The sequence below is a fragment of the Salmo salar genome, chromosome 01 (assembly GCF_965601325.2).
Source record: "Salmo salar chromosome 01, fSalSal1, whole genome shotgun sequence".
NCBI classification, from domain to species: Eukaryota; Metazoa; Chordata; class Actinopteri; order Salmoniformes; family Salmonidae; genus Salmo; species Salmo salar.
Window position 1 is genome coordinate 160,320,961 of NC_138291.1, and position 23,432 is coordinate 160,344,392.

Sequence of the window (23,432 nt, forward strand, 5' to 3'; positions counted from 1 at the left end):
AAGACCAAATGTCCGAACTGAATTTGGTTAAAGGGCTTTTATGTACTCTGCGCCATCGGCTTGGAACGCCTTACAAAATACTTTTAAACTGGAAGAACTTGTCCCGATTGGTGTTTTTAAATCACTGATGAAGGATTTTGAGGCTGATTCCCTGACCTGTCAATGTTTTTCATTTGCTTTTTTACGATTTTGTTATACTCTTGTGAATTCTATGGTTTTTACTAGATTACTTGTAGTTTTTCATGTTGTCTGTCTGTAATTGTGTAATGACTTGGTGCTGCCTATCTTGGCCAGGACGCTCTTGAAAAAGTGATTTCAAATCTCAATGAGCGCTTCCTGGTTAAATAAAGGTTAAATAAAAAAGTAATGCGGAGATTGGTCATATCATCTAAGAACTCTATCATAATGTTAGCCTATGGATTATAGTAACTGTCACCACAACACATGTAGGCTGCTTGTATGCTGTAATCGCTTATGTTAAGCAATGTTAGACTTAGAAATGCAAGTGGCTTTGCTTATTAGCCTACCTTCCACAAAATTGAGGCTGCATGACTTTCCAAGGCCAGCGATGCAAGCGCATCCAGTCGTCTCTACTGATCCGTTGTTGGATACAAGAACACAAGCAGGTAAGAGCTGGTAAACTGAGCTGCTTGATTGGCTGAGCTGAACATCGGCCTTCAAAAATACCAATCCCTTTCCCTCCTGGTGAAGTCGTTTGTGTGATCCCAAATGTGAGCCATGTTTTGTTTTTGTTTATTTGTAAGTACTCCTGAGTAGAATGGAACCCCCTTTTACTGCGACACAATGTAAAGGGAATTGTGTACGCTGGTGTAGTATGTTAAATATGAAAAACGTACTGAACATTGTGCGATACCAACAATGGGCTAATTAACAATGGGGATTTAAAAGTGTTTTCTAAAGTTGATTATTATAATATTACTATTGTTATTATTAGTATTAATAGTAGCATTATAACATTTTTTGTATTTTATTTGTATTACTGTTACAGTGATAACTATCTGGTAATCATTACTTTTAATGTTAACATTGTCAATGATATAATGTTATTTGTGCTATAAAGGCGATTCACTTTATAACTTTTTTTATATTGGTAATTAAACAACATTATACGTCTGCTAACATTTCCTCATAAAATGTTAAGATTTTCGGCCATTTGAATTATTTTTCACAATCTTCATTGCGGAACTTTTATTTTGAAGGAAAATCGCCGAGGTCACGGCCTTATTCTGGCTAGGTCTTGCTTAGTCTTGCTAGGTCTTGCTTATTCTTGCTGGTGGAACGGAGGTCAAAGCAATCCGCGACAAGACTAGCTGCAGCCGTTGTTTTGAAGTACAGCTGTTTATTTTTTTTACTACCGCTTCGGTTTTTAATAATTGAAGACATCATCGAAGTACGATGTCAGATTTCGACCACAACCCGTTCGCGGACCCTGAATTCAATAATCCCTTTCAGGTAGGTGTAATACTCACCGGTCTGTCATTTGGCTATGCTAATTGGTTAGTCTGATTATTATAACTAGCAAACTATGTCATCTCTGTTGAATTCATTTTAGTTTACTAAGCTAACGTTAGCTAACTAGCTTTCTAGCGATAGCAGTGTCAGGTCGTTTCTCCTGGCATGACTGACAGCATAGCAGCAGTAACGTCAGTTAGCTAGCTTGCAATACTTTCTAGCAGACGTTTAACATTAGCCTAGGTCGAAAATGTATTGTCATCTTCAACCTAGACTTTAACAGTACAGTAACTAGCAATTCGTTATTTGGAACAAAGATAAAGTTGTACTATATCAGGCAATTATTTACAAACGATATTAGCTAGTACAGTAAACTAGCTAGCTAGATGATTTAGCGTATTCTTGTCATGTGTGATGTTATCAGTGTCAGTATGCTAGCTGCTACATCTAGCTAGCTAACGTTAACTTGCTTATGATTTGCCACCCATCTGTTGTGGTGCGTCTTCTCCTGAACTGTTTATCTCTGCTAGACCGGCAGCGTATATGGTCTAACACACACACACACACACACACACACACACACGTATGTGGCCTCATGTTGATTCATTAAGCACTTGTGAGTTATTAATTTAGGACAAATCATTGGAATTGATGTTGGTCGGCAGTTAGTGCCTGGCGTTACACATGACAGCAGTGTTACAGACATGGTGGACATGACAACAGTGTTATAGACATGGTGGACATGCCAACAGTGTTATTAACTTCATCAGGCAAAAGTGTTGCTTGTATCGGACTGTGTGTAGCATTGACCATTTTTTATGTTATGGGAAACAACATACCTTTATATGTCCAAAACACGCCCTTTCACAACTGACACAATGTAGGTTAATCCTCAATGGCCACACGCTGATGCTTACTAATGTAAAGTCTGCAGAGTAGAAGTCTGAGCACAACCCGCATGCTATGAAAATGTGTGATGTATTTGGAATAAATAATCCAGGGGATTTGAAGAGGGGGTGAATGGGAGCACTGTGGGGGCACCTTTTGTTGTCAGTGATTCTGGGAATGATAATCCCAGTCTTTGGGGTTGTCCATCGGCTCAGATCGCTTTGGACACAACATAGGTAGTTTGTGAATTGGTTGGACTCCCTGAGATGGTCATCGTTCTGGTGTTTGGTGACGGAAAATAACAATACCACAATATAACTGACATCATCAAAAAAACTGTTCCTTGCAACAAAAGCACATGTATAATTTCTAGGAACTGTACTTACCAGACATAAAGTGAAATGTCTTTCGCTATCAAATAAACATCCTGAATCCAACTTTGTCCAAACTGCACCATATTCCTGCTGTGTAAACAGTGGTAGATTTCGTGGTAGGAAGACTCGCATGAAGTGCATGGTCTGATGGTAGCCCGCTGTCTCAACTGTTGTCTTGGAATTCAATCACCACATTGTGATTGACAGGCAGAATACTCTATTCAAGCCAATAGTTTAAGTCGTTTCATTCAAACAACATGATATTATGGATGCCTACAGTCATTTGATGTGCTGCTGTGATGTCCTGAGTGGCGCAGCGGTCTAAGGCACTGCATCTCAGTGCAAGAGGCATCACTACAGTCACTGGTTCAAATCCAGGCTGAATCACAACTGGTCGTGATTGGGAGTCCCATAGGGCGGCGCACATTTGGCCCTGCGCCGTCCGGGTTTGGCCGGGGTAGGCCATCATTCTAAATAAGAATTTGTTCTTAACTGACTTGCCTAGGAAAATTTAAAGGTAAAAAAAAAAATGGAATTCTGTGACCCCCCCCCCCACACCACGTTTGCTTTCCATGAATACTGCGTTGATACCTGCTACTGTGGTGGTTGTAAGATGTTGCATTGCTTTCATTATGATAATGGAAGCCTATTACTTAGATCTGTAGACTGTCAATGTAGAAGTGTCTCACCAGGGAGAAACTATGTATTTGATCCTCACAGCACATTTTACCCTGTTTGCTTGGTAAACAGGTCCTGCTTTGTATTGTTTGCCTAGGCTGCTTCCTAGCTAAGTAAAACGCAACTCGATGTAGCCAACTTCATATCAACAGAGTTGAGCGGTGACTAGTGTGGGCGAACTGGAGCTCGCAACATCACATGGACATTTACCCGTGTAATTGCGGACTATTCTTTGGGTGCTGAAATCTGTAGTTTTTGATAACTTAATTTTATCGGCGCCCACACTAGGCGCCGATCAACTCCGTTGATGAGAAGTAGGCCTGCATCGCAGAGTTGAGTTTTACTTGGTTAGGTTCCTTCCCAGGCTAGTTGTTCCTTGTTTTAGACACAAACCTCTTTCTTCCTTTCTTTATCGGATTCTTTATCGGTTTCTCTCTCGCCCTTTCTCTCTCTGTTTCAATTAAATTACAGTTTACTCACTGACACGGTTGCTTGCTAGCTCTCAACTCTGAGAGACACATACACATTCTTGTCCTTTAATCATTGCCTTGTCAATCCTGGAAGCAGCAGAGTTGCCCTCATTAAATTATGTCCCCTCCTTGCTGTTTGAATGATGTGGCTTGGTCTGTAGGTTGATGCTTAGGCCTATGTATAAGGATTATTGATAATTGATCGTAAGCATGGTTTTATTTTTAGAGAAGGAATGAATGGTGTACTTCCCACAGCTAACTGTGCTGTATAGACATGTATGTAATTTAACACGAGTTGTGGAGTGGTGTGCTGACCACAGCGCCACAAACAGTAATTTATTTATTGGGCTATACACGATTAGTCCCTCTCTGCATTTCTCTGCTCTCACGTATTGCTGCAGATTGTGTACCCCAGGAAGAGTAGCTGCTGCTATTGCAACAGCTAATGGGATTCAAAAAAAAATATATATATATATATATATACGCACGCACGCACGCACAGTACCAGTCAAGTTTGGACACACCTACTCATTCCAGGGTTTTTCTTTATTTTTGATCTACATTGTAGATTAATAGTTAAAATATCAACTATGAAATTACACATATGGAATCATGTGGTAACCAAAAAAGTGTTAAAGAAATCTAAATATTTTAGCTTCAAAGTAGCCAGCCTTTGCCTTGATGACAGCTTTGCACATTCTTGGCATTCTCTCAACCAGCTTCATGAGGTAGTCACCTGGAATGCATTTCAACTAACAGGTGTCCCTTGTTAATTTGTGGAATTTCTTTCCTTAATGCGTTTGAGCCAATCAGTTGTCTTGTAACAAGGTAAAGGTGGCATACAGAAGAAAGCCCTATTTGGTAAAAGACCAAGTCCATATTATGACAAGAACAGCTCAAATAAGCAAAGAGAAACAACAGTCCATCATTACTTTAAGACAGGAAGGTCCGACAATCCGGAAAATTAAGTACTTTGAAACGTTCTTCAAGTGCAGTCGCAAAAACCATCAAGTGCTATGATGAAATTGACTCTCGTGAGGACTGCCACAGGAAAGGAAGACCCAGAGTTGCCTCTGCTGCAGAGGATAAGTTCATTAGAGTTACCAGCCTCAGAAATTGCATCCCAAATAAATGCTTCACAGAGTTCAAGTAACACACATCTCAACATCAACTGTTCAGAGGAGACTGTGTGAATCAGGCCTTCATGGTCGAATTGCTGCAAAGAAACCACTAAAGGCCCCCCAATAAGAAGAATAAAATATTTGCTTGGGCCAAGAAACACGAGCAATGGACATTAGATCGGTGGAAATCTGTCCTTTGGTCAAATTTGAGACTTTTGGTTCCAACTGCCGACGCAGAGTAGGTGAACGGATGATCTCCGCATGTGTGGTTCCCAACGTGAAGCATGGAGGAGGTGTGATGGTGCTTTGCTGGTGACACGGTTGGTGATTTATTTAGAATTCAAGGCACACTTAACCAGCATGGCTACCACAGCATTCTGCAGCGATACGCCAGCCCATCTGTTTTGCGCTTAGACTATCATTTGTTTTTCAACAGGACAATGACCCATAACACACCTCCAGGCTGTGTAAGAGCTCATTGACCAAGAAGGAGTGTGATGGAGGGCTGCATCAGATGACATGGCCTCCACAATTTAACCAACCTCAACCCAATTGAGATGGTTTGGGATGAGTTGGACCGCAGAGTGAAGGAAAAACAGCCAACAAGTTCTCAGCATATTTGGGAACTCCTTCAAGACTGTTGGAAAAGCATTCCAGGTGAAGCTGGTTGAAAGAATGCCAAGAGTGTGCGAAGCTGTCATCAAGGCAAAGGGTGGCTACTTTGAAGAATCTATAATATAAAATATTTTGATTTGTTTAACACTTTTTTTGGTTACTACATGATTCCATATGTGTTACTTCATAGTTTTGATGTCTTCACTATTATTCTACAATGTAGAAGTTTGTAAAAAAAATTAAGAGAAACCCTTGAATGAGTAGGTGTGTCCAAACTTTTGACTGGTACTGTATATATAATCTCAGGAATCTGTGTGTGAACATACAGGATTGGTCAGATTTCAGAGCTGGAAGGCTGTAGTGATTCCATCTGAAGTGCTCACATTTGTCACCCAGTCACTTGAATTGGGACATGAGTGCCTGCCTTACCCCAGTCCTAGTGGGCCGCTGTCCTGTTTGGCTCCTCCCTGTCATGGATCAATAAATCACGTATTGCACAGAGTGCACAGCACACACCTAGTTACTCAAAGGGATTAAACGGCATGGCTGAAAAGCAGCAGGGACTACTGTCCTCAATGACCTAATCTGTGCACCCCAGAATTAGGCCTAGGCTAACCTAACAGAACACAGGATTTCTAAGACCACTGTCGGTAATGGCATTGTTAGTTCAATCAAATGTATTTATAAAGCCCTTTTTACATCATCAGATGTCACAGTGCTATACAGAAACTCAGCCTAAACCCCAAACAGCAAGCAATGCAGATGTAGATGCACGGTGGCTAGGAAAAACTAGCCACTTTTCATAGCCGCTTTTCATTGACTCCCCATTTCAGCCCGTTTTAGCCTTGAAGCCAGTAGCCTAGTGATTAATTCCCTGCAACTCCGGGCTCTCTTCAATAGTTCATGAAATCATATGGTGCTGTCATGGCGACAGCTGGTGCTTAGGGTATTTTTGGCTGCTTTCCCCTGACTTGCTTCCTGCTCTTTCATGGTAGTTTCTCTTATCAAAGCATTTGCCTTCCTAAAACCCATCTACCAAATAGCTGATGAAGAAGTCGTTGTTGCAGTGTCGCCGTGAGATTGATGTAGAGAGGCTACAAGTTATCCCTATCTAACACCTACACCCACGTGTTTGTGTGTTTGCATTGTGCGCGTCAGCATCGTTGTTGCTGTGGCAGTAGTGACTTCCTGTACGGCTGCTTTCTCTCTGTGAGATGCTCTCAGAAGGAGAGGAATACTTCACCTTCTAGTGGAGCTATGTTAATGGCCCCTCATTTCTAACATTAACTGATGTTTTTTGTGTTTCACATAACCTAGATCGGTCCAACCTGTTGAATCTGTTGTACTGTAGGCTAACAAAAGCAGTAGCTTATCTTGTAGTTTTGAAGTTCAATGGGGTGTGCTTGTACTTAAGCGCTGTGTGTTTGTGGCTGTGCGTCAGGACCGTATTACAGATTCATCACGATATACCCTGAAATATTGATGACTGGCCTGTCCTCGGGACAAGGAGCAGCCTGCTTCTGTTAAACACAGACATGAGACTCAGTCAGAACAGAGGAGGAGGGTTGGACTGGGACAGACTGACTGATACTGGACCGTACCGGCTGTAACTGGCTCCACTGCACTAGTCTGTAGCCAATAAATCCAGTATAGACTGCTATCTTGGACTGCACTGAACCTGAGTCTCATCTGAATTTATGCTGCATGAGTGAAACTTCTTGTCATTGTGAGCTGGCTACCTGAAATGCACCCTACACATCCGTGCATCCATGCACACACACAGTGATGATATAGCCTACACCAAAGCACACCTTATTCTCTGTTTCAGAGCTGACAGCAGCACACACCTGTAGACACAGTGATGATATAGCCTACACCAAAGCACACCTTATTCTCTGTTTCAGAGCTGACAGCAGCACACACCTGTAGACACAGTGGACACACAGTAGTTAAACAATGCATCAGTCCTGGGAGGTGCACCTCTAGGCCTACTTTTAGCACTTGGCAAATAGCCTACCTGTAGCCTCCTGGCTTTACAAGGAGACTGGAGAACAAAGTAGGCCAATGAAACTGAGGTTTTAACTGACTGATACCAACATTAAATCTGCATAGCCTAAAATAAAGGTTGATGAAATATAATGATTAGCCTAGACTGTATTTGTCTACACAGCACAGCATGCCAGCAGCAGTACCCAGTCTTTTTTCTTAGAGAAGAGAACGCCTTCCTCTGCTAACTTGTGGGCTCTGCCATATTTATAGCTGTCTGTGGTGGGGAAAATGATTGGAATCATCCTGTCTTTGCCAGTTTTGGATTATAGCCCTGGGTTGACAGTGAAGGGTAGCCTGCTGTTGGGGTCGGTCTGTCTGTCTACAGCCTTGTAATTGTGGAGGCATTCTCTTATTCAGATGAAAAGTATGTTCTGATTGTTCTTTTGAAAACCTGAGGCCAGGTTAGGTAGATGAGGCTGGTGGTGCTCTTGATTTGTAAGCAGACATCATAGATTGGGTTGAAGTAAGCTTAGGCTAGGCTAGCATCCACTACAGATGATCTGTTCACGTCACACTGGAGTGGCTTCAGAGTTCATTCATCACACCATGGCAATGCAGCAGATATAGGCTAGACAATTTGAGAGCCTGTTATTAAGGCCTGATTTACTACATGGGAGTGCAGCCTGTTGACTGCCTCACTGCTCCTGGTGATCTACTGTATGAACACTGACTTTGTTCTCTCTTTTCCTTTCCTCTCAGGATCCGTCAGTGACACAAGTAACACAAAATGCTCCTCCAGGTTTGGAAGAGTACAACCCCTTCACAGATGCCAAGCCGGTGAGAAGTGCACAGTACACTGCACACTGTTTGAAGTGTTGAGGAGAGGTGGGCTGTTGGATGTGAGGGAGCGACACCATTGATGAGAGAAATAGAAGAGCTGATATGGTACTGATGGTGACTGCAGATGATTAGTGTTCGTTATGGCATTATATTCAGCGCTAACTTCCAGGAGGAGTGGCTGAAGATTCTGATTCCTGAATGTCTGCTTCTCAGCTAACACCCTATTCCCTCGTTAGTGATATATTATGACATTTAGCAGACCCTTTTATCCAAAGCGACTTAGTCATATGTGCATACATTTTAAGTGGTCCCGGGAATTGAACCCACTATCCTGGGGTTGCAAGCACCATGTTCTACCAACAGAGGACCACTAGTACACTACCTTGTTTTGAGCTGAGCTACATGGGGTTCTTGTCAGAAGTAGTGTACTACATGGAGAATAGGGTGTGGGTTGACACTAAACCAGTGTGTGATGATTCTATTTTCCTGCCAGGTCCCTCCTGGCACGGCACCCAAAGTACCTGCCCCCACCACCACCAACACACAGCCAGCCATCATGAAGCCTACGGAAGAACCGCCTGCATACTCGCAGCCTCAACAGACACAGGTACCCCCCCCCCCACACACACCTCACAACCTCTACTACCCTTTTACACCATGCAATTCCACCCCTCTGAAGAAAAGAGAGGAGAGCTCTACGGCTGTACCTTTTCGCGATGGAATGTATTTCCATATAAACACCATGCATGCCCCCCCGGGGTGGGTGTGACAGCTCCTGGCTACGAGGCAGCAGACTCCCTCAGCATGTGGAGTGTTCTAATAAAAGCTGTTTGTGACAGTGTGGAGATAGCCTAGCTCTACACCTTGCCTCCTGAGGGAAAAGTGTAACTTAGTGTTTGCAAAAAGAGTGTGATAGAGACACAAGCAGACAGATAACACAGGAAAAAGAAAACGCCCTAATCTAAAGTTTTAGGGACTATTTATACCTCTACTGACACAGTTTTGTCCTTCGTCATACACACAGAGATAGTTTCAGAATGCTGCACCAGGAAGTTGGCAATAAGGCATGTGACTAGTATCCTTTCTCTTCACTGTTTAAATACAAATCCTTCCTACTTTAAAGATGCATTGTTCAGCATTTTTTTTCAGTAGTTTGGCTAGGGACTACTAGCGATGGCTAATGATGTCAAATGCAGATATTGCTTCACCTGCAGTTGTAGCATGCACTACTAGAGATGGGGCACACACGTTAGCGAGGCAATTAGCATTTTGTAAAGTAAGCAGCAGGGCGTTAATTATTCTGACTTGCATGGAGAGAGAGCAGTTGGAGATGACGACTGGGACTGTGCTAACACCGTAGTCTCTGCCCACACACACACACACACACACACACACACACACACACACACACACACACACACACACACACACACACACACACACACAGAGATACAGATGAAGTTGGAAGTTTACATACACCTTAGCCAAATACATTTAAACTCAGTTTTTCACAATTCCTGACATTTAATCCTAGTAAAGATTCCCTGTCTTAGGTCAGTTAGGATCACCACTTTATTTTAAGAATATGAAATGTCAGAATAATAGTAGAGAGAATGATTTATTTATTTTATTTCTTCACATTCAGGTCGCAATTGTAAATGAGAACTTGTTCTCAACTTGCCTACCTGGTTAAATAAAGTTGAAATAAAATATTAAAATATTCCCAGTGGGCCAGAAGTTTACATACACTCAATTAGTATTTAGTAGCAATGCCTTTAAATTGTTTAACTTGGGTTAAACGTTTCGGGTAGCCTTCCACAAGCTTCCCACAATAAGTTGGGGGAATTTTGGCCCATTCCTCCTGACAGAGCTGGTGTAACCGAGTCAGGTTTGTAGGCCTCGTTGCTCGCACACGCTTTTTCAGTTATGCCCACACATTTTCTATGGGATTGAGGTCAGGGCTTTGTGATGACCACTCCAATACCTTGACTTTGTTGTCCTTAAACCATTTTGCCACAACATTGGAAGTATGCTTGGGGTCATTGTCCATTTGGAAGACCCATTTGCAGCCAAGCTTTAACTTCCTGACTGATGTTTTGAGATGTTGCTTCAATATATACGTAATTTTCCTTTCTCATGATGCCATCTATTTTGTGAAGTGCACCAGTCCCTCCTGCAGCAAAGCACCCCCACAACATGATGCTGCCACCCCTGTGCTTCACGGTTGGGATGGTGTTCTTCAGCTTGCAAGCCTCCCCCTTTTTCCTCCAAACATAACGATGGTCATTATGGCCAAACAGTTCTATTTTTGTTTCATCAGAGGACATTTCTCCAAAAAGTATGATCTTTGTCCCCTTGTGCAGTTGCAAACTGTAGTCTGGCTTTTTTATGGCAGTTTTGGAGCAGTGGCTTCTTCCTTGCTGAGCGGCCTTTCAGGTTATGTCGATATAGGACTCGTTTTACTGTGGATATATACACTTGTACCTGTTTCCTCCAGCATCTTCACAAGGTCCTTCACAAGGTCCTTTGCTGTTCTGGGATTGATTTTCACTTTTCGCACCAAAGTACATTCATCTCTAGGAGACAGAACAAGGTATGCGTGGTTCCATACCATGTTTATACTTGTGTACTGTTGTTTGTACAGATGAACGTGGTACTTTCAGGCGTTTGGAAATTGCTCCCAAGGATGAACCAGACTTGTGGAGGTCTACAATCTTTTTTTCTGAGGTCTTGGCTGCTTTCTTTTGATTTTCCCATGATCTCAAGCAAAGAGGCACTGAGTTTGAAGGTAGGCCTTGAAATACATCCACAGGTACACCTCCAATTGACTCAAATGATGTCAATTAGCCTATCAGAAGATTCTAAAGCCATGACATCATTTTCTGGAATTTTCCAAGCCGTTTTAGGCACAGTCAACTTAGTGTATGTAAACTTCTGACCCACTGGAATTGTGATAAAGTGAAATAATCTGTCTTTAAACAATTGTTTTAAAAATTACTTGTCATGCACAAAGTAGATGTCCTAACCGACTTGCCAAAACTATAGTTCGTTAACAAGACATTTGTGGAGTGGTTGAAACACTTAGGTTGGAGTCATTGAAACTTGTTTATGTAAACCTCCGACTTCAACTGTACATTACAAAAACAAAGTCAGCTGCCTCAATTTCAAGTTGACTTGAAGTTAACTGTCAGAGATCAAATCAGACTTGTCAGCCATATGGAGCCTGATCTAGTTTGGATAACGTCCGCAACATCTCTGTGTACTGTAGAGTGTCAGTGCCCCCTGTTTGACTGTGTGTGTAGGAGCAAGTGCGTGCTGCAGCAGAGCTGCTGAGGAGACAGGAGGAGCTGGAGAGGAAGGCAGCAGAGCTAGACCGCCGGGAGAGAGAGATGCAGTCCCTCAACACATCAGGAGGTTGGCACCAACCTTCATATAACATTCAATGTTTCCACATTAAAACATTGTTAAGCTTTGTCAGACCCAAAAGTTCAAACAAGATCTTAGCAAAATCATTCAAGCATGTTTCTCCTCTCTCTCCTGTCTCAGGTAGGAAAAACAACTGGCCTCCTCTCCCAGAGAAGTTCCCTGTGGGTCCCTGTTTCTACCATGACATCACAGTGGACATCCCTGTAGATTTCCAGAAGACTGTCAAGATCATGTACTACATCTGGATGTGTGAGTGACTGTATATATGTTCCCTATACCTCATAACCACATTAACCTAGCTTCAGTCTCTACCCAAGATCATGTACTACATTTGGGTAAGTGTGACCTCATATGTTAACTGCTCAGCTCCCTTGTCAAGTCAGACTCTACTATGGAAAATATACACTTTTTAGAATTGTACTTTCAATATGCCTGAACTTTTGCCTGAGTTTTGTTGCAAGCTTAAAATAATTACTATTCTCCATATCTGTTAGAGCTGAAAAGGCTATTGAGAAGTGGTACAAAGGAACACATAAATGCAGCATGTATTCAATATGAGCCAATAGTACAGGGTGGAATTCCACTACCACATGATGCAGCTAGTCATGTGACCGGGTCAGGTGACTGGGGGAGGCTTTGGGAGTTCCAACCTGTCTAGGGCACTCCTCCTACCTCTCTCCTACCGTATCTCCCTTTCTGCATCTCTCTCTCACCACCTCTTTCCCCACACCTTATGTATTCTTTCCCGTCTCACCAGAGAGCATTTATAGAAGTGTAAGATTCCTCAGTATTGTTCAGAATCCTGCCGCTATAGTCATGACTGTACCATGCCAATGTAACTGTAGACTACAACACACCAGACTCTATACAATGCCCAGAGTCATGCCATTATTATAGCCCCAAGGTAGAGTTCTGCTCATTGTGATTTATTTTATTGACTGTGTGTGTGTGTGAACACTGTTTAGTTTATTAGGATCCCCATTAGCTACTGCACATGCAGAAGCTACTCTTCCTGGGGTCCACATAAAATGTACAAATGCATGACAAAGTAAAGATCAGTAATAGACAAGAACAACATAAGATATTACGTTGTGTATATAGGAAAGACAACAAAAATACTATTTACACAGTATTCATATTCTAATATACACTACAGTTAAATGAGTGCTATAGAAAGAGGAGGCGCTGTGATACAATATGTTTTTAAAGCTAAACTTGCTTTTTTCCCCACCTTTATTTAACCAGGTAGGCTAGTTGAGAACAAGTTCTCATTTGCATCTGCGACCTGGCCAAGATAAAGCAAAGCAGTTCGACACATACAACAACAGAGTTATACATGGAATAAACAAACACACAATCAATAATACAGTAGAAAAAGTCTATATACAGCATGTGCAAATGAGGTAGGATAAGGGAGGTAAGGCAATAAATAGGCCATGGTGGCGAAGTAATTACAATATAGCAATTAAACACTGGAATGGTAGGATATGCAGAAGATGAACGTGCAAGTTGAGATACTGGGGTGCAAAGGAGCAAGATAAATAAATACAGTATGGGGATGAGGTAGGTAGATAGATGGGCTGTTTACAGATGGGCTATGTGCAGTGATCTGTGAGTTGCTCTGACAGCTGGTGCTTAAAGCTAGTGAGGGAGATATGAGTCTCCAGCTTCAGAGATTTTTGCAGTTTATTTTGCGTAACATCTGGCTCTATACATAACTGAGCAGTGTATTGAATCTGTTTTGGGTTTGAGTACCATGAAGAAACCCATATTGGCGTGTCGGGTATGTACTGTGTATCTGTTTTGAAGTGTATACAAACAGATTATACAAGTGGTTAGGCATTTTCAACACAAATGTCTTAAAAAAAGACTAGAAGAGAAGTAGTAATTTTGTCCTCAACCATGAAAGACTGTCATGCATGTTGTTGATGTTAGTTCTATGTTTGTAGTTCAGGGTAAGGCGTGCTGCTTTGTTTTGAGACAGCTGCAGCTTTGCTAGGTCTCTCTTTGCTACACCTGACTATATTACTAGACAGTAATCAAGATGGGACAAGATCAAAGCCTGAACAACTAGTACAGTTGATCTTTGTGTCAAAAACGCAGAAAGCAGAACAATGCAGACATACAGTGGGGGAAAAAGGTATTTGATCCCCTGCTGATTTTGTACGTTTGCCCACTGACAAAGAAAGGATCAGTCTATAATTTTAATGGTAGGTTTATTTCAACAGTGAGAGACAGAATAACAACAAAAATACCCAGAAAAACGCATGTCAAAAATGTTATATAAATTGATTTGCATTTTAATGAGGGAAATAAGTATTTGACCCCCTCTCAATCAGAAAGATTTCTGGCTCCCAGGTGTCTTTTATACAGGGAAAGAGCTGAGATTAAGAGCACACTCTTAAAGGGAGTGCTCCTAACTGCAGCTTGTTACCTGTAAAAAAAGACACCTGTCCACAGAAGCAATCAATCAGATTCCAAACTCTCCACAATGGCCAAGACCAAAGAGCTCTCCAAGGATGTCAGGGACAAGATTGTAGACCTACACAAGGCTGGAATGGGCTACAAGACCATCGCCAAGCAGCTTGGTGAGAAGGTGACAACATTTGGTGCGATTATTCGCAAATGGAAGAAACACAAAAGAACTGTCAATATCCCTCGGCCTGGGGCTCCATGCAAGATCTCACCTCGTGGAATTGCAATGATCATGAGAACGGTGAGGAATCAGCCCAGAACTACACAGGAGGATCTTGTCAATGATCTCAAGGCAGCTGGGACCATAGTCACCAAGAAAACAATTGGTAACACACTACGCCGTGAAGGACTAAAATCCTGCAGCGCCCGCAAGGTCCCCCTGCTCAAGAAAGCACATATACATGCCCGTCTGAAGTTTGCCAATGAACATCTGAATGATTCAGAGGACAACTGGGTGAAAGTGTTGTGGTCAGATGAGACCGAAATGGAGCTCTTTGACATCAACTCAACTCGCCGTGTTTGGAGGAGGAGGAATGCTGCCTATGACCCCAAGAACACCATCTCCACCGTCAAACATGGAGGTGGAAACATTATGCTTTGGGGGTGTTTTTCTGCTAAGGGGACAGGACAACTTCACCGCGTCAAAGGGACGATGGACGGGGCCATGTACCGTCAAATCTTGGGTGAGAACCTCCTTCCCTCAGCCAGGGCATTGAAAATGGGTCGTGGATGGCTATTCCAGCATGACAATGACCCAAAACACACGGCCAAGGCAACAAAGGAGTGGCTCAAGAAGAAGCACATTAAGGTCCTGGAGTGGCCTAGCCAGTCTCCAGACCTTAATCCCATAGAAAATCTGTGGAGGGAGCTGAAGGTTCGAGTTGCCAAACGTCAGCCTCAACCTTAATGACTTGGAGAAGATCTGCAAAGAGCAGTGGGACAAAATCCCTCCTGAGATGTGTGCAAATCTGGTGGCCAACTACAAGAAACGTCTGACCTCTGATTGCCAACAAGGGTTTTGCCACCAATTACTAAGTCATGTTTTGCAGAAGGGTCAAATACTTATTTCCCTCATTAAAATGCAAATCATTTTATAACATTTTTGACATGTGTTTTTCTGGATATTTTTGTTATTCTGTCTCTCACTATTCAAAAAAACCTACTATTAAAATGATAGACTGATCATTTCTTTGTAAGTGGGCAAACGTACAAAATCAGCAGGGGATCAAATACTTTTTCCCTCCACTGTACCTCTCATCTTCACAAAAACTTTGTCAATATGACTTGACCATGATAACTGACCATCCAATGTTACTCCTAGAAGTGCACCTTGTGCTGGGGAGAATAAAAGGCCACTCTAAAATGTGCAGTTTTGTCACACGACACAATGCTACAGATGTCTCAAGTTTTGAGGGAACGTTCATTTGGCATGCTGACTACAGGAATGTCCACCAGAGCTGTTGCCAGATAATTGAATGTTAATTTCTCTCCCATAAGCCTCATACAACGTCATTTGAAAGAATTTGGCAGTACTTCCAACTGGACTAAAAAATGCAGACCAGGCCTGCCCATGGTGGTGCCCCTGCCCAGTCATGTGAAATCCATAGATTAGGGCCTAACGAATTTATTTCAATTTACTGATTTCCTTATATGAACTGTAATGGCATTCAGTATATAATTACCCATTCTGACACTGACTGTAACTCCTTGTTAAGAGTTTCAGTGAGCTTACTGGCTGTAGGTGCTGATGTGTGTAGTCATCAGCATACATAAACTGTGTTCGAATACCCATACCAACAAACTGTATACTACATACTTAATGAGTATATACTAATTAGTACATTTTATTATACTGTAAACGGAACAGTATCCTTTCAGTTGTGCATTCTAGCTCTTCGCCAGTCTACCGGAAGTTGATGCTACTGCTGTGCAACCTCTTGCTAGCTAGTTGGCATAACAAATGACTAGTTAGACATTTTACAACTTCGGCTGTGTTCTTAAATTCAATCTGGAGTGTGCTCGTAAATTCAGAGCGTTGTCAGATTGTCCGTTTGAAATCAGAACGTTTCGCTCTCGGAGTTTGCTCTGGCCGAGGAGTTGGGTTGATTTTGAACATTCTGACCTTACAACGGCAGTCAAGCACCCAAGTTAACGTTGGCTAGCTTGCTAGCTACTTCCAGATACAAAAGAGTGACCACTCTGACCATTTTATTCCCCCTAGCGGAGCTGGTTAGGCCGTTTTCATGTTATCCAGTGCGTTGGTGACCAACTGTTGTTGGCAGCAATTTAATTATGCTTTTTTTGCCGACGTTAACTGACACCGACCATATTCAACCGGTGTTGAGTGCTAGTAAATTAATTATTCTGCTCTCTGGTACACTCAGATGAGAGTGCTCTGAAATCGGAGTAGCTAGCCAGAGCGAATTTACGAAAGCACCCGAATGTCCATTGAGAACGCACAACGACTATACCATTTAGCTAAGCTAAAAATGACTGGAATAATCAAGTCAAACTTTGAGCAGTTAGCCTATAGTTAAGATACTGGCAAATAGGGTTGCACATTTTGGGGAATATTCAGAGGTGGTAATTAAAGAAAATGTATGCAAATTAATATTAATAACATTTAAATGTAGATGTTTTTTGCATTGTATATATTTACTGTATCATATGGAGACAAACAAACCTTTTACCTCCAATAGAAATAAAAATGTAAAATATTTAGTTATAAATTCAACTTTAATTAAAGGAGTTGACTCTTCATATGGGATGATTTCACTGAACAACAAAAGGGAATATTGAATGATCCCCAATAATCCATTGCATCTCCCAAAAATGTTTTCAACAAACATCTGTGAAATGATAGTCTAGAAACAAAAGCATTGGTTGTCTTCCTCTCAGGCTCCCTGGACGTCCTCAATGTCCACCTCTTGAACATCAGACTGAGGCCTCATCTTCACTATCACTTTCCAACCTTGTTGAGGATGGCTTGTCATCAGGCTAAAAAAGCCAGAAATGTGCCTGGATGGCCAACAATTTTTCAACCCTTGTATTGGTCAGCCTGTTGCGTGCTTTGGTGCGTGTGTTCCCAAACAAGGACCAGTTGTGCTCTGAGGCGGCTGATGTTGGTGGGATTTGGAGGATGATGGAGGCAACAGGGGAAAGAGCCTCAGATCCACAAAGTCCCTTCCACCAGGTGGCTGATGCAATATGGCAGTCGTGCCAACATATCTCATCTCCATCCCAAAGCCCTTGCTTGGAAGTGTACCTCATCCAGGCCAAGGTGGCGAGACACGGTAGTGATGACACCGTAGGACTTGTTGATCTCTGCAAAAAAAATAAAGGAGAGCCACACATTCTAGGAGCTCAGATGCAAAAAATGTATGTCCAACGTTTCGACAGACAAGCGGTCTTCATCAGGGTATAATGACAAACACTGCGGGGTGACTCATTTTTATTGTCAAAAGACACACACAGGTGTCTGTAATCATGGCCGGGTGTGGCCTGATATCATTGGTTAATTCTCATATATTAAAATAGCATACAAATAACACAAATGGATAGTGTACGATCATATATACAATTTGGCTACATAAGCCTACAAACCATTTACAATACACAATCACAAGAATGGCTTCAGATCAAAGTCTACGTTGAGACCGAAGGGAGCATGGGTCTTTTAAATCTCGTTTTAACAATTAATTGTCGAGGTCACCCCCTCTCCTAGGGAGGGTGACCTGTTTGATGCCAATATAACGTAGAGACGAAATCGAGTGGTTTGCTTCCAAAAGGTGGGCCGCAACTGGGTAAGTCTGGTTTTGCACCTAATGGTGCTATGATGCTCTGAGATACGTACTTTTAATTCACACCTTGTTTTACCCACATCATTTTTACCACAAGGACAAGTTATAATATAAATAACTGCCTTTAGTGGAGCACGTGATAACACCTTTGATTGGGATCTGTTTCCCTGTTTGGGGGTGTTTGAAGGATCTACATTTATAAGTGCCATTGCATTGAGCACAGCCATTACACTTGTACAACAAATACCCATTGTGCAGGGATATCTTTCGGTAGTAAATCAGTTTACCAATTGATCTGAGGTTTCTGCCCCGCGAGAATACGACCAAGGGATAGTATCGGTAATGTATTTTCGGACCATCATCGCATCTTAGAATGTGCCAATGTTTGAATGATTCCCTTAATTTGTTCAGAGCACTTTGAGTAGCGGCTAATTAGAATGCGAGACTGACCTTGAAAAAGGTAATGTTTAGAATTTTCTCAATGGCAGTATTAATCTGACCATTTTTGTACCCCCCTCTCCTTGAATTTTCTTTGCGTCTCAGCCATATTTCTGTCAAAATCTGTTTTTTTACAAATTCTTTTGATTTGACAGAATTAGCTGTAGGAATCTCTGCACCAGACCGGATGCTCTTTCCAGCATAGTTGGGGTCCAACATGTACGCTGCGGCGTGTATGGGCTTCAGGCAGAAGTCTTCACCCTTTGATGTGTTTCAGAACTGCAGTTTCCTCTGCTTGGAGCAACAGTGAAGTGGACAGGGCAGAACGGATTTCTTCTCTTACATCTGCAAGCTGAGTCTGAACATCAGACAGGAGGGCATTGTCTCCCTCAATCCATGCAATGGCTACTGCTATAGGTTTCAGGAGTTTGTCTGCTTACCACTCTCTCCCAAAATACATCATCCAGGAGGATCCTCTTGATGGGGCTGTCCATATCGGCAGACTGTGATATGGACATTTCTTGGAGAGACTCCTTCCCCTCCAGGAGACTGTCAACCATGATGACAACACCACCCCAACAGGTGTTGCTGGGCAGCTTCAATGTGGTGCTCTTATTCTTCTCACTTTGCTTGGTGAGGTAGATTTTCTGCTGTAACTTGATGACCCTTCACATACCTAACCATTTCCTTGGCTCTCTTGTAGAGTGTATCCATTGTTTTCAGTGCCATGATGTCCTTGAGGAGCAGATTCAATGCATGAGCAGCACAGCCAATGGGTGTGATGTGAGGGCAGGACTCCTCCACTTTAGACCAAGCAGCCTTCATGTTTGCAGCATTGTCTGTCACCAGTGCAAATACCTTCTGTGGTCCAAGGTTATTGATGACTGCCTTCAGCTCATCTGTTGTGAGTCTGTTGTTCCTGTGCTCTTGAAGAATACTGGTTGAGGGGTGGAGATGACGTTGTTCGACCACCCACCAGAGATGATTGCCAAAGTCAGTTTTTTCTATTTGCTTGATCTTCACTTGAACTCTGTTGAACTCTGCATCCAGCAAATGAGTAGATAAAGGGGTGTATGCTGGGCGAAGAACGTTCAGAAATCTCTTCCAATACACATTGCCTGTGAGCATCAGAGGTGAACCAGTTGCATACACAGCTCGAGCAAGACATTCATCAGCATTTCTCTGACTACGTTCCTCCATTAAGTCAAAAAAACATATTCTGATTCCAGGAGAACCATGAGCTGTTGCTATCGATAAGGTGTTTGATTCATCATTTTCACCTCGAATAGAAGCAGAGGGACTTTTGTCAGAGGTTGCTTGTTGTGAGCGCTGAGGGAACTTTATGCACTTGGCCAGATGAATCTGCATCTTTGTTGCATTCTTCACATATGATTTGGCACAGTATTTTGAAATGTACACAGCTATTCTTTCTACATTAGCTGCAGTGAAATGTCTCCACACATCAGATAGTGCCAGTGGCATTTTCCTGTAAAGATTAGAAAAACAATGAGTAAAAAACAAACAAATACAATTCCATGTATAGATAAATAGTTAAGCAGTTAGATTAAACAACTCCTTTGTAAGATAAATGTTTTAAAATTAAATATGTATGGAAACCGGTGAATTAACACTCAGTTAGCAGGCTCAAGCAAGCTAAAACCCACATGGTAGCAAAAACTAACTAGCAGAAATTGTTAACAAGTTAGAAATGATTTAAACACACTTTTCTGTAGGCTACTATTTACTAGTTAACAAAAAATGATGTCATATAAAATATATTCACCCCACCCAGTATTGTAATCAAAACTTACCAGAAAGCATGTAGTCCTTGGCTCAGACAGTGTAGCAGTGTGGGCTCAGTAGCATCTCATTAGTGTGCAAGATCTTGAGAATCAGCTGCACATGTGATGGAAGAATGCACTGTGCATGCAGAGGGTTGCAATTTCATTGATAGTTTAACCAAAATATGCCACAAGACCTAGAATTGCCTTGTGTATCCCATAAAAAAGGTTTACTGTTATAAGCTAACTTTTTTTGATGAATTTAAGCAAAATTCCAGGGCTTAACTTCCCATGGAAAATTCCCGGAAAGTTTCCGACCCTTTGCAACCCTTTGATGTATAAGTGGCACACTAATTATATCCATACTATGACCAATAAGCTCACTATATACTCAATTCACGTCACCAATGGTATGGTTAGTGTGGGTAGTATGAGTATTCGAACACAGTGTTAGTCCTTTTAGCTTCTTGTAAGACAAGTGGCAAATCATTTGTAAAACTAGTATAAGAGTAACGGCCCAAGGAAACTGCCCTAAAGGATACTGCACTGTACATATCTGATGTTAAAGAAGCTTCCATTGAAGAATACTCTGAGTTCTATTGGATAAGTAACTCTCCAACCATGTGGTGGCAGGTGATGTAAAGCCATAACAAGTGAGGTTTTTCAATAACAAATTATAATCAATAACATCGAAGGCTGCTCTGAAATCCAACAAAACAGCTCCAACTATCATCTTATTATCCATTTCTTGTGTGTGTACACTGTGTGTGCTGGTTCACGCTCCACTTGGCACGGCACCACCAGGCTCCTCAGTGTGTTAAATGATTTAGTAGCCATCTTTCCTTATCCTCCTCCTGTTCCTCACATCCTGTTCTTCATTAGCATGACTTGGCAGGACAGTGAGGTAGCTTGAGGTCCTCTATCAGTCTTTCAGATAGAAATGTAATGTTTAGAGTTGTTTTCTCCACAACATAGATTTATATCAGCTCTATACGTTACATTTCTATCTGCAATGTATTTAATGTTAACTAACCAATGATATTGTGTGTGTGGTTCTGCTCCAGTCCACACGGGGACACTGTTTGCCAACATGTTTGGCTGTTTGGCCTGGTTCTGTGTGGATGCGTCCAGAGGAGTGGACTTCGGCCTGTCCATGCTCTGGTTCATGATCTTCACTCCCTGCTCCTTCGTCTGCTGGTATAGACCCCTCTACGGAGCCTTCAGGTCGCTACACACACACACACACACACACACATACACACACACAAACAAACATACATACACACATACACACACACATACATACACACATACACACACACACACACACACATACACACACAAACAAACATACACACACACATACACACATACACACACAAACAAACATACACACACACACATTAAACAGGAAACTTTCTCTCTCTCCAGGAGTGACAGCTCTTTCCGTTTCTTCGTCTTCTTCTTCGTCTACATCTGTCAGTTTGGTGTTCACGTGCTGCAGTCCATCGGCATCTCCGGCTGGGGTGCCAGGTAAGGACAGGAAGCGGTCACAGATATTGACAGGAAGTGACACGGTCACAATGTTCTCTGAACTTTGATTGCACATAGAAATACAAGTAATAAAGGTTACATGTTACTCACCCTTTAATCTTGTCTATGGTTGTCCTTTTTTCCTCCAGTGGGTGGATCTCCGCTCTGACTGGTCTGAATAAGAGCATCCCTGTTGGCATCATCATGATCCTCATCGCTGCTCTATTCACTGCCCTTGCTACCATGTCCCTCATCATGTTCAAAAAGGTACCACACACACACAATTCTTCATCATATTCATAAAGGTATGAATGAGACTCAGCCTTTCACTGTGTTAGAGACGATGAGACTTAATGGAACCAGAACACCCACACAGTCTCTGAGATGATGAACACGGGGTATTTATAGACATGCTCAAGTAGATAATAACCTTCTCACTGCTCTCTGTCTCCTTTCTCCCTCCCTTCCTCTTATTTTCCTCTCCCCCTCCCTCTCATCTCTCTACCCCCCCCTAATTTCTTCAGGTACATGGTATGTACCGCACCACAGGGGCCAGCTTTGAGAAGGCCCAGGCAGAGTTCGCCACGGGCGTCATGGCCAACAAGACGGTCCAGACAGCCGCCGCTACTGCAGCCTCCAACGCTGCCAGCGGAGCATTCAAGCAACAGATCTGATTGGTCCACAGACCCCCCTAGAGCTCGCCCTCTTTCTTCTCTCCATCCAATCCAAGCTCCAGAGCGAGCTGGAGTTTCCCTGCCCTCCTAACTTAGCTCTACTGACATGACTAGCATGACACCTAGAAGGATGAGACCAATGATGTCATAGTAGATGGAAGTAGAAATGAGAGACTCGTTTGAATCGTTTCATTCAATTCAATTTGTCTCCCAGTGCAGATGTACTTCCTATAGAATCTTTGAGCTTTGACATCCCCGTCTGATCCCTCTCCTCTTTCTGCTCACATGGCGACACCCAGCTTCCACCAAGCCCCGCCTCTCACATGCCCTGAGGGCTGTAACTCCGCCCACCCCAGTGACTTTATTAATGCACTCTTGTCCTGTGTCTGTCTTACCCCATACCTCTTAGTCATGTCACTAAGTGTTTGCAAACTTTCCTTTGTGTCTGATTGTGCAGCTGTGTGTATGGGTGTACAGCTGTCTGTATGCGTGTGTATATGAATATTAGTCTCTCCATATGTTGTGAGTCCCAGCTATAGATTCTGTTCTTTCTCTCACTCCCTCTAAAGCATTGTACCAAGACTCTCTTAGCTGTAGCTATCCATTCACTTCCACGACTGTTTTATTAACTGGATTTAGCCAAGTACTGTTAAAATGTAACACTTAATAAAATCAACACTTGTTTACTTCTTTTGAACCCTGAGCCGGTCAGGCTGAGATGGTCACTAGTCAGTGAGGTCTGTCCTCTGGTGGTGATACTGGTTAGTGTTGATGATGAATGCTGTGCATTCCACAATGTTGTTTAATACCTCGGAATGATCACATCTAAATGGTTTAATCTCAAGAAGCAAGTGTAA

At 42.4% G+C, this 23,432-nt stretch overlaps 1 protein-coding gene across 1 annotated transcript; it reads left to right on the plus strand.

Annotated features, from left to right (window-relative positions):
- The first annotated feature begins 1,236 nt into the window (after positions 1-1,236).
- LOC106568142 (secretory carrier-associated membrane protein 1) lies at positions 1,237-22,846 on the plus strand. The gene is made up of 9 exons (XM_014138214.3): positions 1,237-1,473; positions 8,368-8,445; positions 8,942-9,055; positions 11,751-11,862; positions 11,995-12,123; positions 21,433-21,592; positions 21,800-21,901; positions 22,051-22,168; positions 22,426-22,846. Exons 1-9 carry the CDS (start codon positions 1,417-1,419, stop codon positions 22,573-22,575), a joined length of 1,020 nt encoding a protein of 339 aa, XP_013993689.1. The 5' UTR covers positions 1,237-1,416; the 3' UTR covers positions 22,576-22,846.
- Positions 22,847-23,432: the final 586 nt, after the last annotated feature.

Coding starts and splice junctions, on each gene's coding strand:
- LOC106568142 (XM_014138214.3), top strand. CDS start 1,417: ATGTCAGATTTCGACCACAACCCGTTCGCGGACCCTGAATTCAATAAT. Junction 1,474..8,367: donor AATTCAATAATCCCTTTCAG/GTAGGTGTAATA, acceptor CTTTCCTCTCAG/GATCCGTCAGTGACACAAGT. Junction 21,902..22,050: donor ATCTCCGGCTGGGGTGCCAG/GTAAGGACAGGA, acceptor TTTTTCCTCCAG/TGGGTGGATCTCCGCTCTGA.